This window comes from Procambarus clarkii, chromosome 6 (assembly GCF_040958095.1).
Source record: "Procambarus clarkii isolate CNS0578487 chromosome 6, FALCON_Pclarkii_2.0, whole genome shotgun sequence".
In the NCBI taxonomy this organism is placed as follows: Eukaryota; Metazoa; Arthropoda; class Malacostraca; order Decapoda; family Cambaridae; genus Procambarus; species Procambarus clarkii.
In genome coordinates, this window is record NC_091155.1 from 17,543,377 (window position 1) to 17,562,403 (window position 19,027).

Sequence of the window (19,027 nt, forward strand, 5' to 3'; positions counted from 1 at the left end):
TATTTAGCTATTTCACAAAATAAATATTCAGTGAGAATTATTCAGGCTTTTCCATGAATCTCTTCCTGATATATGCCCAGGCTGTGAATTATTCTATATTTTCAGATAATATTTAGTATAAGTTAGTTATCTATTAAATTTTATGTATCCTATAGATTTTATGTTTTAAATTTAGTCATTTGGTATTTCTCTTGTTTTGTTTAGTGTCGGTAATATACAAAATTACTTCACTCAGCTGCATATCATAATGGGGCTTTCCATTTTGTATTTAAAAAACAATATATCTATTTTAATTATATTTTAATTATAGCTGATGGATTGCATAAATGGAGTTAGTCCGAGTGGGATGCCAGTGCAAGTGTTGCCCCTGGGCTCAGTCCTGGAAATTCTGTTGCTTCTCATATGTACAGTAAATACAAGATAAACACAGGATTGAATTGCAAGATTTCCAGATTTGTCGATGATACAAAAATATGGCGCATTATAAGTTCAGAAGCCAAAAATCCGTTTTAATACCACTTGAGTTCGTTCTAGATCGACTGGGATGTAAGAAAGAACTTTTGCAGTGTCAGAGTAGTTAACGGATGGAATGCATTAGGCAGTGATGTGGTGGAGGCTGACTTAATACACAGTTACAATTGTAAATATGATAGAGCCAAGTAGGCTCAGGAATATGTTCACCAGTTGATTGACAGTTGAGAGGCGGGACCAAAGAGCCAGAGCTCAACCCCCGCAACCACAACTAGGTGAGTACGGGTATTCGGGGAAGCTTGTAAAGCATAAATTATACAAAATCAGCCACCAAGGCTGATTTTGAGCAGCCCGTCCTCCTAAGGTTCCCAACGTCAAGAAACTGTCGTACTAAAGTACCCTTATCCTAACCTACCAGAGGACCCAAAACAGAAAACGGGTCAGTATGTCAATTTCGTGAGCCCCGGCCATTTTCTAGTACGACGATATTTGGCCTTAGGGAGATCTACGTCAAAATGCGACGTTTTATTAGGAGGACGGATTGCTCGGAGAAGCTTGTAACGCGTTAACGACACACCAGGTCGTTCACCCAGGCGCTACACACGTTCTTGTCGGGCTGTTGCTCTCATAATTACACACGACACCCTCGACAAGACACCTCCCACACGACACCTCCCACACGACACCTCCCACACGACACCCCGCACACGACACCTCCCACACGACACCTCCCACACGACACCTTCCACACGACACCTCGCACACGACACCTTGCACACGACACCTTCCACACGACACCTCCCACTCGACACCTCGCACACGACACCTCCCACACGACACCTCGCACACGACACCTCCCACACGACACCTCGCACACGACACCTCCCACACGACACCTCGCACACGACACCTCCCACACGACACCTCGCACACGACACCTCCCACACGACACCTCCCACACGACACCTCGCACACGACACCCCGCACACGACACCCCGCACACGACACCTCGCACACGACACCCCGCACACGACACCTCGCACACGACACCTCCCACACGACACCTCGCACACGACACCTCGCACACGACACCTCCCACACGACACCTCCCACACGACACCCCGCACACGACACCCCGCACACGACACCTCCCACACGACACCTCGCACACGACACCTCGCACACGACACCTCGCACACGACACCCCGCACACGACACCCCGCACACGACACCTCGCACACGACACCCCGCTCACGACACCTCGCACACGACACCTCCCACACGACACCTCGCACACGACACCTCGCACACGACACCTCCCACACGACACCTCGCACACGACACCTCCCACACGACACCTCCCACACGACACCCCGCACACGACACCCCGCACACGACACCTCCCACACGACACCTCGCACACGACACCTCGCACACGACACCTCCCACACGACACCTCGCACACGACACCTCGCACACGACACCCCGCACACGACACCTCGCACACGACACCTCCCACACGACACCTCGCACACGACACCTCGCACACGACACCTCCCACACGACACCTCGCACACGACACCTCCCACACGACGCCTCCCACACGACACCCCGCACACGACACCCCGCACACGACACCTCCCACACGACACCTCGCACACGACACCTCGCACACGACACCTCCCACACGACACCTCGCACACGACACCTCGCACACGACACCCCGCACACGACACCTCGCACACGACACCCCGCACACGACACCCCGCACACGACACCTCGCACACGTCACCTCCCACACGACACCTCGCACACGACACCTCCCACACGACACCTCGCACACGACACCTCCCACACGACACCTCCCACACGACACCTCCCACACGACACCTCGCACACGACACCTCGCACACGACACCTCCCACACGACACCCCCCACACGACACCTCGCACACGACACCTCCCACACGACACCTCCCACACGACATTTCGCACACGACACCTCGCACACGACACCTCGCACACGACACCTCGCACACGACACCCCGCACACGACACCTCGCACACGACACCCCGCACACGACACCCCGCACACGACACCTCGCACACGACACCTCCCACACGACACCTCGCACACGACACCTCCCACACGACACCTCGCACACGACACCTCCCACACGACACCTCCCACACGACACCTCCCACACGACACCTCGCACACGACACCTCGCACACGACACCTCCCACACGACACCCCCCACACGACACCTCGCACACGACACCTCCCACACGACACCTCCCACACGACACCTCGCACACGACACCTAGCACACGACACCTCCCACACGACACCTCCCACACGACACCTCGCACACGACACCTCCCACACGACACCTCCCACACGACACCTCCCACACGACACCTCGCACACGACACCTAGCACACGACACCTTCCACACGACACCTCCCACTCGACACCTCGCACACGACACCTCCCACACGACACCCCGCACACGACACCTCCCACACGACACCTCGCACACGACACCCCGCACACGACACCTCCCACACGACACCTCGCACACGACACCTCCCACACGACACCCCCCACACGACACCTCCCACACGTCACCCCCCACACGACACCTCCCACACGACACCCCCCACACGACACCTCCCACACGACACCTCGCACACGACACCCCGCACACGACACCTCCCACACGACACCTCGCACACGACACCTCCCACACGACACCCCCCACACGACACCTCCCACACGTCACCCCCCACACGACACCTCCCACACGACACCCCCCACACGACACCTCGCACACGACACCCCGCACACGACACCTCGCACACGACACCTCGCACACGACACCCCGCACACGACACCCCGCACACGACACCTCGCACACGACACCTCGCACACGACACCTCGCACACGACACCTCCCACACGACACCTCCCACACGACACCTCGCACACGACACCTCCCACACGACACCTCCCACACGACACCTCCCACACGACACCTCGCACACGACAGCTCCAGCTGCTACACCGGGAGACACGGCGGGTGACTGACATGACCCGAGGAACAGGTGTGAACAGGTGGGAAGGTATTGTACGGAAGAATATATGAGACGCAATAAAAACAAAAGTGTTCAAATGTGACTTGCAAGACAAGAAGGAGCACATGTGGCACTCTGACCATTACGGTACAGATGTGGTAAAAATATATAGATAAAAACCTTTTTGTCATGGGAATGGGAAATTACAGAAGAAAGATGCAATACAAGGATGAACAAATGCGATAAGACAATGTATATATACATGAAAGATATGAAGAATACGAATGTGAGTTCAATGTTACGAATGAATGAATATATATAGTGACAGTGTCAATGTGCAACCCGTTCTCATACTTTCTTACTGTCAATATTGACTTATTAAATAAGTGCATGTGACATACTAATTTATTGTGAATATTTTAGTTTACCTTGAAAAGCTTCATAGAAAACACCTACCTTACCTAACCTTCTTAGTATCTTAAGATAAGCATCTAATTGCTTCGTAATTACAATTATTACTTAACCTATACCTATAATAGGTAAGAAAGAACTTTTCCTATACCTATAATAGGTTAAGTAATAATTGTAATTGCGAAGCAATAAGATGCTTATCTTAACATACTAAGAGGGTTAGGTAAGGTCGATGTTTTCTATGAAGCTTTTCAAGGTAAACTAAAATAGTCACAATAAATTAGTATGTCACATATGCACGTATTTAATAAGTCAATATTGACTATACGAAAGTGCGAGAACGTGACAGTGTCAGACTACGGAGTTAACAGGAATTGAAACAGGAATTTCCTTAAGTACTTTCGTATATTAATACATTTTCAGAAGGAATGAAGATGTATTAATATACGAAAGTACTTAAGGGAATTCCTCTTTCAATTCTTCCTCCGCCACAGAAAGCATCTAAATCAGTGTAGCAATCTAAATGAGTGTAACATACACATATCTATGTGTAGAACATTATCTAGGCAGTACAAGTGTCTAATATGTTTACTCGTTCATAACGCCTAGCGACAACAGAGTGTTAACATTCGCCACACTCCGACAGTGTACCTAGCCAGAGGTTACACCACTGCACTGTTGTAGATCAATTAACGAATTAGAGTCAATTAATCTAAGAAATGAATAAGATTCAATTAAACAATATTAATCAGTTAAAGAATAAGAGACTATTAACCTATAGTTATATTAATCAATAAATCATAACTCAATAATTAATTAAATCTCTTGCATAGATGTCATTCATGTAATAATATGTACATTAATATAACTATTTCATCTTCCCCAATATCAAGCTAATAATGCTAATGATACAACTTGTAACTATCACTGTTGCAGTTACTTAATGTTTATCCCATTGTTATTTCTCAATAACTTTCAAGAGAGCTAGGCTAGAGATGTTCACCAAAATCAAATGGATTTTGTGAACCAGACCATTTGCAGTGATTATTGTTATTATGTGTTGTTGAATATGACCGAAACGATAAGATTAATAATTCTAACAAGAATATTCTCAATATTTCATACGTTTTTTTCATTGTCGAGGGTAATTGAAAAATTAACTCTCCAAAATTAATTTTTTTACATTTTTATTTTTGGTGTGACACCTAAATGCATTTCATAAGGGCTTCTTACATTCTCAAAGACTTGTTCACACCTAACATACATCATACTTATATTCGTTTTGGGTGAGATGATATGACGCAAATGTTTTGGGTAAGGTGGGTATTAACTGAGTATGAAAACATAAAAATGAGAGTAACTGCAGAAGGCCTATTGGCCCATACTTTCTCTTGCCTGTTGATGTGTAGTGCCTCGCTGATATCGAATCTCCTGCTATCGTTGTAACTATTGATGATTTATGTGTTGTTTGTTAAGACTTCTCTGGTGATGGTCTGGTTGTAGGAAGAGATTATATGTTCCTTGATGGAGCCCTGTTGTTTATGCGTTGTTAATCGCCTAGAAAGAGACGTTGTTGTTTTGCCTATATACTGAGTTCTTTGGGGCTAACAGTCCCCAAGTGGGTATATGAAGGCATAGACGACGTTGGTTTCCTTCAAGGCGTTCTGTTTGGTGTCTGGGGAGTTTTTCATGAGTAGGTTGCCCGTTTTTTGTAGTAAATTGTCAATTGTATTTTCTGATTTTTGTCTGTAGGGATAACGTTCCTATTAATAATAACTTTCAGGACATTTTGCTCCATTTTATGAGCCATCCAAAAGAAATTCCTGTAAAACAGTCTAATACGGGGTTAAAGGTGTTGTGTTAATTGACTCTTCAGAGGTTGCATGGCGTTTCACATTTCTTTTTATGACGTCTTCAACATAACCGTTAGAGAAGCTAATGTTGACTAGGACCTGCCTTACCCTACAGAGTTCTTCATCGACTTGCTTCCATCCTGAGCTGTGACTGAGAGCACGGTCGATGTAAGCGTTGACAACACTCCTCTTGTACCTGTCTGGGCAGTCACTATTGGCATTGAGGCACATTCCTATGTTTGTTTCCTTAGTGTAGACTGCAGTGTGGAAGCCTCTGTTCCTTTCTGTGACTGTTACATCTATGTTTTCTGGTATGTCAAGAGGATTACAAGACGGATCACAATACACTCTGTCCATTATCATCCCGATTATTTCATCCACAGGTACGTTGGTAAACAGCGACTCTACATCCAAAGAGGATCTTATCCCTACATAAGGAGTATCCCTACATAGGCACATAAGGAGTCAGCAAGCAGTTGAGTCGCTTAGCCAGTCTGCATGTGGGTGTGGGTATCTGGCTGATGATTGGCCGAAGTGGGTTTCCAGGCTTGCGGGTCTTGACATTCCCATACGCATAACCAGGGTTGTATTCCCCAATAACCTTTGGCAGGTGGAGTCCGGATTTCTTGGCGTTCACAGTTTCGATCAATCTGTTTACCCTCGTTTTCAGTTCGGCTGTAGTGTCCTTCGTTACCCTTTGAAATTTAGTTCGGTCAGAGAGTATGAGGTTCATTTTTGCCAGATATTTGTCTTTTTAAGAATAACGTATATTGGCGACTTAACACCTCTCCTGACGACTATCTCCTTGTTCTCACAAAGGCTCTTAGCTGCCGCTTTGAGCTCGGGGGACAGTATGGTGCTTTTGTAGTTACCTCGAATCTTTCCTTCTTCTGCAATAAGTTCCGCTTGCAAGGTGTCTTTAGTGGTAACTTTCTTTTGCATCTCGAGGTCAAATATGTCGTCCAATAGGATCTCCAACTCTACTTTCCGGGCCATCTCATTTGGTCTGGACATAACATGACAGTTTATACCCAGATTTAAGAGAGTGATTTGGTTCTCAGTGAGGTTGATCCCAGCAAGGTTAAGAAACCATCTCTGAGTCGTGGAATCGCCATAAGTCCTCAAAATAATCGTTTTTATTTTAAAAGAAACGCTTTTAGGCGTCAGACCAAAAAAAAAAAAAGTAAAAACTGAATTTTAGAGACTTAATTTTTCAATTATGCTCCACAGTGAAGAAAAACGTAAGAAATATTGAGAAGATTCGTGTTAGAATTATTAATCTTAACAGTTCGGTCATATTCAACAATATATATATATATATATATATATATATATATATATATATATATATATATATATATATATATATATATATATATATATATATATATATATATATATATATATATATATATATATATATATATAAGTGTGTGTGTGTAATAAAGTGTACAACATACATGCCAACAAGCTGGAATGGTTCCCAAGCCAATATGCAACAGAAAACTCCTCACCTCCTGAAGGATTCGAACCCAGATAGCCAGGGCTTCATGCACCTTAGCATGTCCGATACTTTCACCACTAGGCCACAACGACTGTTAAAAGAATTGTAAATCATCAGACCCTTAACCCAATTCCCAGAAGCACTCGGTGACATTTTTGGGCACAGATATTTCATCAGATCACCTCTCATATTGGGGTCATACGAGTAACATTTGTGCGAACAAGCTTGAATGATCCCCAAGCCAATATGCAACAGAATCCTTCAGGGGTGAGAAATTTTCTGTTGCACCTTGGGGCACCTACCCAAGTAGATGGCCTCTGCTATACAGAGGGTCTCTGGATCTAGACTAGTGCCTGTTGTAGACATGCGTAGTACCAAATGGAAATCCCCTGCACGAGAGGCACCCTCTGCTCTGAAACGGGATTTCTCCTTTTCTGATGTTGCACCATTGAGCTTGACATCAGTTTTTTTGTTCATCCCTGGGCTGTCCCAACTGGACTGCTTGTGTTTTTTATAGATCTAACTTGGGTATTAGGGACGCAAGGGGGATTCATTGATTCGAATTTTCAATAAAAGCAGGGCGTGTATCCCCACTGAATCACTCAGTTGGCCTGTTAGGATTTCTAAAAAAAAAAAAATATGCCAAATACAATTAGAAAAATGTTTGTTAAAAGTTTAGTTTCTTTATTTTATTATGTAGTCCATACCCATTCTGTGAGGAGTAGTACTGGGCCTCATATCCATCCTGCCAGTGGTATTGGAACGTATACCCATCTTGTGAGTGGTTCTGGACCGCCTACCCATCCTGGTAGTGGAGAAGGTTTACAGAGATACACAATGGAATATGGAACTGAACTTGACAATAATGTAGGTAAGGGCTTCCATTGGAAATACCAAAACCTGGAGACACAGATGAGAATTTAAGACATATCGATTCCTTTGTAGGTGCGAGAGGATCTACACAAAAATACACTAACCCACTCAATTTAAGACCCAGGAGCTGAAGCTTAATTAGGTATATAATTTGTGGTGTATGTGGCTTAAGGTCTATCATAATAGAGCACTAACTAGCCACGAAGTAACTTTTTTGATAAATATATTTTGAACAATACAATAACAAAATACAAAATAATTATGATAATGTATGAGATGTAAAAACAACTTTACTCATTGTTCCCAGTTAAAATATTTGCATTTAAGTTTTGAATGCATATATTCAGAGGTAATGCAATAATTGCAACAAGTCTTACTAAATTGCTCTGCATCAAAAAGTTAACAATTTTTTTCGACATTGTCACCTTTGTTATTTAATTTCTCACTAGTTTAGACGATGCAAAGATAACCTTAGTCACGTCACCTTTTTTATTTAATTTCTCACTAGTTTAGACGATGCAAAGATTACCTTAGTCACTCTGTAAGTGACAGAATATCATAACGTTTTCTTTGACGAGAGTGAAAATAATAAGGATTATTTTTAACAAATGGCATGGAATATCCAGAGGAGGCAGTCTCTGAATAATTATTACTGAGTGTACCTCATAATAGACGAGATATTGTGTGGTTTCTGTCTAGTTCTCAGGTATATGTGTTTAAAATTTATGGGTTTAATAAACTCTTAATAGCTCGTTCACTTACGTTTTCCTGCTGATGTGACTGTGAAGCAGTTTGGGTTCGGTCTTTGCCCTATTTTCCCACTGTCTCTGCTTCTCACACTGAGGTATTCATTTCTGGCTCTCTGGTATCTTTCTCTGTTCTCTGGTGTGTTCTGTTATTTCTGTAGTTTCTCGTTGGCTTTGTACTGAGTGCCTTTGCCTCCCTACATCACTGATTAAACCATAGATCCTGTCTTTAAATTTCATTTTTTCGTTTCGAACCGGGACAAACTTGTCTACTGTTTCCTGACATTTCTGGAGATATAATTCATCATTTCTTGAAAAGCCTTTCCTCATAATTCCCCAGTCGGAATGCCAGCCTTTTGTTTTCTGGTCCGTTCCTTGAGTAAGGTAGCCCTATACTTTCACCAGATAATCAAACGTCTGTACACCTAGATCATTCAATCATCACGAGGCTTCCAAATTGATATCCGTTATGTCTGGCTCGCTCAGAGTGAAAGTTTATCTGACTCGTCGTTGCCGTTAATTCTTGAGGGTCCTCTGATATGCTGTCTCTGTCATACTTCTTCTTGGGTTTTTTGTTTTTTATTGGACTTCGTCTATTGGTTCCTCTTATTGTTATGAGACTTTTGTAGTCTCTGAACTCTTCACAGCCTAGAATATTATCGCTTTCCACAAAACTCCAGTCCTTTCTTATCAGTAGGAATTTCTTTATTACAATGTTGTCCTCGGGAAACACTGCATTTATGACTCCTGACAATTTTGTTTCAGTGAGTTTGTTTCCACTTGTTTTATTTGTAATCTAATATATGTTTGAGTACATTGAAGCTAATTTTCTCCTGTCCAGTCTCACGTACACTTGATGGCAATTCTAAAGGGAGTTGATTTTCCCTGTATGGTTATTGCATGGTGTGTGTGTGTGTAATTACCTAAGTGTAGTTACAGGATGAGAGCTACGCTCGTGGTGTCCCGTCTTCCCAGCACTTTTTGTCATATAACGCTTTGAAATTACTGACGGTCTTAGCCTCCACCACCTTCTCACCTAACTTGTTCCAACCGTCTATCACTCTGTTTGCGAAAGTGAATTTTCTTATATTTCTTCGGCATCTGTGTTTAGCTTGTTTAAATCTATGACCTCTTGTTCTTAAAGTTCCAGGTCCCAGGAAATCGTCCCTATCGATTTTATCAATTCCTGTTACTATTTTGTAACAGGAATTAGTTACTATTAGTAGTGGAAACTACTAATTATTAGTAGTGGAAAAATTAGTAGTAGTGGAAATCGGGCCAACGACCAGCAATTTTCATTTTTTCCCATGCTGGTACTTGGCCCCTGGGTTTTACGAACTTTTTTCACCATGCCGGTACTTGGCCCCCGGGTTTTCTCGAATTTTTTCACCATGCCGGTCTATGGCCCCTGGGTTTTCTCGAATTTTTTCACCATGCCGGTCTATGGCCCCTGAGTTTTCTCGAATTTTTTCACCATGCCGGTACTTGGCCCCTGGGTTTTTTGTTACCCCAGTGACCCATGCACAGGCATGCTAATGGTCAATTACGTCATCAGCTGTCCGCTCAGTGACTATGCACAGGCACGTTCTAGGGGATTAAAATGCCGGTTTATGGCCCGGTCCGTTTTCGTTGTCCCAGCGAGAGATTTGCTAGCATTCAAGGTCCTCCCATTTCGTTCAGAAGGATTAAAAAGCTGGTCTGTGAGTCATGTGTTTTGCGTTACCTCGGAGACCCTGAAACATTCGGTTTCAGGGTCTTTTGAAACAGGAATTTTGTGTGTGTGTGTGTGTGTGTATGTGTGTGTGTGTGTGTGTGTGTGTGTGTGTGTGTGTGTGTGTGTGTGTGTGTGTGTGTGTGTGTGTGTGTTTACTAGTTGTGTGTTTACTAGTTGTGTTTTTGCGGGGGTTGAGCTTTGCTCTTTCGGCCCGCCTCTCAACTGTCAATCAACTGTTTACTAACTACTTTTTTTTTTTTTTTTTTTTTTTTCCCCACACCACACACACACCCCAGGAAGCAGCCCGTGACAGCTGACTAACTCCCAGGTACCTATTTACTGCTAGGTAACAGGGGCACTTAGGGTGAAGAAACTTTGCCCATTTGTTTCTGCCTCGTGCGGGAATCGAACCCGCGCCACAGAATTACGAGTCCTGCGCGCTATCCACCAGGCTACGAGGCCCCATGTGTGTGTGTGTGTGTGTGTGTGTGTGTGTGTGTGTGTGTGTGTGTGTGTGTGTGTGTGTGTGTGTGTGTGTGTGTGTGTGTGTGTGTGTGTGTGTGTGTGTGTGTGTGTGTGTGTGTGTGTGTGTGTGTGTGTGTGTGTGTGTGTGTGTGTGTGTGTGTGTGTGTGTGTTTGTGTGTGTGTGTGTGTGTGTGCGTGTGTGTGTGTGTACTTATCTAATTGTGCTTGCGGGAGTTGAGCTTCGACTCGTTATTTCCTCCCCTCAACTGTTAAGCAACTGTTGTACAGGTTCCTGTGGTAATTGGGCTCCATCATATTTACATTTTAAAGTGTGTATGGAGCCTAAATCCATCACATTACATCTTAACCCACTTGTTAACTACTCTGGAAATGAATAAACATGTTTATAATGAATCTGTGACTCATTTGCGTAATCAGTTTCCGCCTTTGTCCGTTTGTGAGAGAACAACTAGTGCTAAATAGTCTGTTTTTATATCAATTCCCATGAGAATTTTGCCTGCAGTAATCTTGTCTCCCCTTAACTCTTCTGCCTTCCAGCCACGTGATGTTCAGTTCAAGTAACCTTTCCTCGAAACTCATACCTCGTAGTTCGGAGACTAGTCTAGTGGTATGCCTTTGAACCATCTCCAACTTCGTCTTGTGATTGACTAGATATGGACACAACACCATAGCCGCATACGCCGGGATTGGTCTGACGTAAGTGGTATGCAAGGTTCTGAATGATTCCGTGCAAAATTTGTTAAATACAGTTTTTAATGTTATTAACCTGCCCAACCACTTGGAATGGACGGTAGAGCGACTCTCATTTCATGCAAGTCGACGTTCAATCCCCGACTGTTCAAGTGGTTAGGCAATATTCCTTCTCACCCACCCATTTTAAATCCTTATCTTGATCACTTCCAAGTGCTATTTAGTCGTAATGGCTTCGCGCTGTCTCCTGATAATTCCCTTACCGTCTTATGTTAACCAACCTCGCTTGTGCTGCTGATGTTATCCTGTTTATATGGGCTTAAGGAGACTGCTTCGGTGTGATAATACCAACTCCTAGATCCGTGTCTCTGTCCGTTTCATGAAGGACTTAATTTCCCATTTGATTGTGTTTGACCAACCTCCTGCTCCCTCCCACAACGTTTCATTACCTTACATTTACATGAATTAAACTCTAGTACCCATTTATTGGACCATACTTTCAGTTTGTCCAAGTCTTCTTGAAGCCATTTACGGTCTTCCTATATCCTAATCCTCCTCGTAATTTTGTGTATGTGTGAGTGTTTTGGAGGAAGAGGATTTGCAATGAATATAGTTTGGTATTTCGTAATAAAATGTGAGCATTTATATACAATAGTTATTACATTCTTGTAAAGGCACAAGCACGCATAACGTTTCTCGCAGACCTTTAATCCTAATTTTCCCTGGAATACGACCCGCCAAACCGTTTAAGAATCAGGTACCCATTCACTGCTGAGTGATCAGAGGCGTGCGGTTAAGAATTGGTGCCAAGTCATTCCCCCCCCCCCCCCCGGCCTGGATACGAACCATGCCAAAACGCATGCGAAACGCAAGGAGAGTGTTTTACCACTGTGCCTAAGAGGACTGCTAAATATGATGAAACGCATGAAGATACGAAAGCTGCAGTATTAAAAGTTATAGTAACTTTTGCAGTAATATATATTAATATGAATAGCAATAACAAATATATAATTGTTATTGCACCAGGCAATATAATTTAGTCGTTGCGAATGTTTCCAAACGTACACGTGGCAAGTGACTGATGAAGAGTTACTTCCAAAATATTCAGCGTGAAAAATCTGTGACGAATCGTTGAACCATTCACTTCAGCACTATATTATTGAATGTGAAATTTATTAGGATTTAAGAACATAAGAACTTTGAAACTACTGAAGGCCTATTGGTCAGACGAGGCAACTCCTGTTTATATCCTCCCAAACTCATTCGGAATGAGTTATGTTTCCTGGTAATTTGTTCTACAAATCAACAACCCTGTTATCAAACCAGTATTTACCCAGGTCTTTCCAGAATCTAGTCTTATCAAATTTATATCCATTGTTTAATTTTCTATATTATGTTCATATATTTAATACCTTATTAATATCCCCCTCTTGGTGATAAGAACATAAGAAAGTAAGATTTATGGAAACTGCGGGAGGCTTATTGGTCCATACGTTCCATATTATATATATATATATATATATTATTAAATATGACCGAAAAAGTAAGATTAATAATTCTAACACGAATTTTCTCAATGTTTCTTATATTCTTTTTCACTGTTGATGGTAACTGAGTGAAAAACAATATAAGAAACATTGAGAAAATTCGTGTTAGAATTATTAATCTTACTTTTTCGGTCATATTTAATAATATATGTCTACAGGAAAGACTGCTACCAATATATATATATATATATATATATATATATATATATATATATATATATATATATATATATATATATATATATATATATATATATATATATATATATATATATATATATATATATATATGTCGTACCTAGTAGCCAGAACGCACTTCTCAGCCTACTATGCAAGGTCCGATTTGCCTAATAAGCCAAGTTTTCATGAATTATTTGTTTTTCGACTACCTAACCTACCTAACCTAACCTAACCTAACTTTTTCGGCTACCTAACCTAACCTAACCTATAGAGACAGGTTAGGTTAGGTTAAGTAGGGTTGGTTAGGTTCGGTCATATATCTACGTTAATTTTAACTCCAATAAAAAAAATAGACCTCATACATAATAAAATGGGTAGCTTTATCATTTCATAAGAAAAAAATTTAGAAAATACATTAATTCAGGAAAACTTGGCTTATTAGGCAAATCGGGCCTTGCATAGTAGGCCGAGAAGTGCGTTCTGGCTACTAGGTACGACATATATATATATATATATATATATATATATATATATATATATATATATATATATATATATATATATATATATATATATATATATATATATCCCATATATCTACCCAAAACTCATTCATATTTATGTCTAAACTACGCTGGAAGCAATCAAGTGAACTCACACTTATCACATTCCCAAACAAACTGTCCCACAAATTAACAACCTTGTTTCCTAACCAGCTTTTCTTAAATTTAATATTATTCAATTTATTCTATCTGCTTCGTGTTCTATTTAGTGTTGATATTTTTAAAACCTGATTAATATTTTCCCCTTACTATGCCCATTCATCTACATATACACTTGAATTATATCACCCCTAACTTTTCACCTTTGAAGAAAATGCAATTAAGCTTTCTTAATATCTCTTAATTAGCAAGATTTCTAATTTTTAGGATTAATTTTGCATCCTTCGCTGAACTCGTTCAAGTGAATTAATGTTTATTTCATAGTATGGCGACTACAACTGAACTGCATAAACTAAACGAGGCCTAACATGAGCAAGATACAGCTGTGCAATAACATTAGTGATTTTATTGCTAACACTTTTAAAAATATATACCATTAAAGTGCTAGAAATATATCATAGCATAAGGAACACTTTATCATAACAAGAGATGCATAACATCTGCAAGCAAATAATGTAATCTAAAAGTTTTCTCATCAGTTATCAGGCCACCTTATTATTTTTCTGTCGTAAGCTTTAAAAGAGAACGTAATTACTCTGAGAAGACTTACTTCCATACACCTTACCCTCAGCATGCAGCAGCTCTTGCGTACCTGGAGGTAATGCGATTAGTTGATTGTGTTCTAATAAGAAAGACGGTGATCAATAACCTAAACAGTTCCAATACTTTAGGCCTGCACCCCTAACGTTAACAATTCAAAGGTCTTAAAAAGACTACAATTTCCGTGTAATATTAATGGGATTAACAACAAATCTGTTTATAGAAAATCTAGTTTAATCAATCCATAAAAATTTTACGACGGTAAATTTCCGAAATTTGATTTAAGTTGTTGTTTATAATTTAGACCCAAAATATTTACCAATACACAATAAGGTTATTTCTGCCCCACAATATTTAGGATAAAGATTGATGATTATTTTGCTCAGTGGTGATCTCATTTCTTCAATGAGAACATTTATTACAACACATGCATAACAAGTGAAAAACAAAGTCGCATTTTAGTAAGAAGTGTAAATAAATAGTCACTTATAAATACAACAATACACACATCATGTTATCCTGAATCCATTGATAAAACAAACACACTAAAAATAACAACAACGTGAAAGACGAAACATAATACAGAACATATCAGCTTTCAAATGCGTTAGTTACCAAAAATGGTAACGCATAAATCAAACATAATTTAATTTAAAGGAATGTTGTTTTGGGGTTGAAGAGAGATTATAATCTGTTTTATTTGTGAATATACAGATGGAGACTTGCGGGAATACCGTCTCGTGAATTGCGCTGATTGGATTTATGGGGCTCATTTCTGCGATATGGTAGACTTACTTCCCGTAGGCGCCTCCACCGCCAGATCCACCTCTGGATCTAACCTTGTATCCACCTCCACCACCAGATCCATTGCTGGAGCTGCCACTGTAGCCGCCTCCACCACCAGATCCAGATCCACCACTGTAGCCGCCTCCACCACCAGATCCATATCCACCACTGTAGCCGCCTCCACCACCAGATCCAGATCCACCACTGTAGCCGCCTCCACCACCAGATCCAGATCCACCACTGTAGTCGCCTCCACTTCCAACTCCAGATCCACTGCTGGAGCCGCCACTGTAGCCGACTCCGCCACCAGATCCACTGCTGGAACCACCACTGTAGCCGCCTCCACCACCAGATCCAGATCCACCACTGTAGCCGACTCCACCACCAGATCCACCGCTGGATCCACTACCGTAGCCGCCTCCACCTAAAGATCCACCACTGTAGCCGCCTCCACCACCAGATCCACCACTGTAGCCGCCTCCACCTCCACTACCAGATCCACCACTGTAGCCGCCTCCACCACCAGATCCACCGCTGGAGGCGCCACTGTAGCCGCCTCCACCTCCACCACCAGATCCACCACTGTAGCCACCTCCGCCACCAGATCCACCGCTGGAGGCGCCACTGTAGCCGCCTCCACCTCCAGATCCACCACCAGATCCACCACTGTAGCCGCCTCCACCACCAGATCCACCACTGTAGCCGCCTCCACCACCAGATCCACCACTGGAGGCGCCACTGTAGCCGCCTCCACCACCAGATCCACCACTGGAGGCGCCACTGTAGCCGCCTCCACCACCAGATCCACCACTGGAGGCGCCACTGTAGCCGCCTCCACCACCAGATCCACCACTGTAGCCGCCTCCACCACCAGATCCACCACTGTAGCCGCCTCCACCACCGGATCCACCACTGGAGGCGCCACTGTAGCCGCCTCCACCACCAGATTTACTGTTGCCTCCTCGCGCTCCGAAGTTGAAGTTCACAGATGCCTTAGCTCCAGTGCGGCCTCCACCGCCTGCACCACCACCACTACCACCTCCAGAGCTGTAGCTACCACCACCTCCGCTACCACCACCACCTGCAGAACTGTAGCTACCACCACCTCCACTACCACCACCACCACCTCCAGAACTGTAGCTACCACCACCTCCACTACCACCATCACCTCCAGAACTGTAGCTACCACCACCTCCACTACCACCACCACCTCCAGAACTGTAGCTACCACCACCTCCACTACCACCACCACCTCCAGAACTGTAGCTACCACCACCTCCACTACCACCACCACCTCCACTACCACCATCACCTCCAGAACTGTAGCTACCACCACCTCCGCTACCATCACCACCTCCGCTACCACCACCACCTCCAGAACTGTAGCTACCACCACCTCCGCTACCACCACCACCTCCAGAACTGTAGCTACCACCACCTCCACTACCACCACCACCTTCAGAACTGTAGCTACCACCACCACCTCCACTACCACCACCATTTCCAGAGCTGTAGCTACCACCACCTCCGCTACCACCACCGCCTCCAGAGCTGTAGCTACCACCACCTCCATTACCACCACCACCTCCAGAACTGTAGCCACCACCACCTCCGCTACCACCACCTCCAGAGATGAAGCTTCCGCCACTCCTTATTCTTGATCCATAACCACCTCCTGCTCCACCACCACCTCCTGCTCCACCACCACCACCACCACCACCACCACCACCTCCATCAGGGGCAGCAGTACTGGTAGCCATCAAGAGGGCTACACCCACCAGCATCAACGCCAGCTTCTGCAATGGGCGATACATTGGGGAATTAATCAGAGCCGAGTATGTGATGAGTGGGAATGTGATGACGATGGGTAGTCATCGGTGATGATACATGGGGCTGTGAATGACGTTATGGTCATGTGCTCAAGACGTGTGCATTATAAGTATTTGAAGAGTATAATGAACCCTTCGAGCGGTCGTCACAATACTTCACGTTTAAGGCTTCATTGTGTCTGCTGTCATCTGACATTTACCACATTACGAAATCAAAAGATCAGTTTAGTTCAGCTGAAATAGTAAATACACACACACACACACACACACACACACACACACACACACACACACACACACATCCCCAGGAAGCAGGCCGTAACAGCTGTCTTACTCCCAAGTACCTATTTCCTGCTACGTGAATAGGTGTTTCGGGTGATAGAAACTCAGCCCAATTGTTTCTTACTCAGCCGGGAATCGAATCCTGGCCCTTAGGACTGTGACCCGTAAGTGCTATCCACTCGGCCGCGAAGCCGAGAGAGAGAGAGAGAGTGTCTGTGTGTATTCACTTAGTTGTGCGTTGTGCTTGCGGGGGTTGAGCTCTGCTCTTTCGGCCCGTCTCTCAACTGTCAATCAATCAACTGTTACTAACTACTAACTAACTTAATTGAGTCTGGCGTAGTGAGACACATCCTCTCACTCATCCTACGGAGAGTGTCCGTAGGTCCTCGAATAACATCAATTATCTCGAGACACTGAAGTGTTACAGAGACAAGAAACATAGTTTTTTTGTCTCAGGAGTGAATACAAACGCAGTGATCAAGTGTATAGTGAGCTCCTACAGCGGTAGAGCAATTAAGAAAGGAAAAATAAGTGACAGTGTGAAGAGTGGAGCAGACCTCAAGCTGACTGTGACCTCATCGCCTCAACTTGTGACCAACTGTGACCTCACCCCCGGCGGCAACCCTTCCACACGTGGGGAGACGCTAGGAGACTAACTCGCCTATTATGTGTTTAGCAGGTCGGTAAGGTAATTGGAACCCCTGTGGGTAAGGTTGGATTATAGCAATGACTAGGTCAGGAAGGGCGTCTAGGTCCAGCAGTATTTATGATTGAAGAAGAGGATAGGTTTGTGAAGAAGATAGTGGTAAGACACTCGCCTGGCGTTCCGCGAGCGCTATGTCATGGGTTCGTATCCTGGCCGGGGAGGATTTACTGGGCGCAATTCCTTAACTGTAGCCTCTGTTTAACGCAACAGTAAAATGTGTACTTGGATGAAAAACGATTCTTCGCGGCAGGGGATCGTATTCCAGGGACCTGCCCGAAACGCTACGCGTACTAGTGGCTATACAAGAATGTAACAACTCTTGTATATATCTCTTGTATATATAAAAAAAAAGATGATTGGGAAATTTGTAGAGAAGAGGGATGTTTGGATAGATGATGTAATCCAGGGGATTAAAAGTGGAATCTTTAATAAGGTACAGGATGAGGTTCAGAGACACAATCGAGAATTTATGGACTATATTCAAGAAGAAATCAAGAGGAGCAGAGTGGCATGGGAAAGTGAGATAACTAGGCTTACAACTGAATTTGGCAGAAATAAGGGTAGCATGGCAAGGGAAGGGGGAGTAGTGGGGAATGGAGTAGTGAGTATG

At 43.7% G+C, this 19,027-nt stretch overlaps 2 protein-coding genes across 2 annotated transcripts; both read right to left on the reverse strand.

The window, feature by feature from the left end:
* Positions 1-1,102: 1,102 nt before the first annotated feature.
* On the reverse strand, positions 1,103-7,793 carry LOC138355446 (uncharacterized). Its single transcript, XM_069310437.1, has 4 exons — positions 7,619-7,793; positions 7,327-7,393; positions 6,685-6,818; positions 1,103-3,033 (listed from the first exon to the last, which is right to left on the reverse strand). The coding sequence occupies exons 1-4, from the start codon at positions 7,791-7,793 to the stop codon at positions 1,103-1,105; spliced, it is 2,307 nt and encodes a 768-aa protein (XP_069166538.1).
* A 7,812-nt stretch (positions 7,794-15,605) lies between these two features.
* Positions 15,606-17,414, reverse strand: LOC138355451 (loricrin-like). The gene has a single exon (XM_069310440.1). It carries the CDS (start codon positions 17,412-17,414, stop codon positions 15,606-15,608), a length of 1,809 nt encoding a protein of 602 aa, XP_069166541.1.
* Between the last annotated feature and the right edge of the window lie 1,613 nt (positions 17,415-19,027).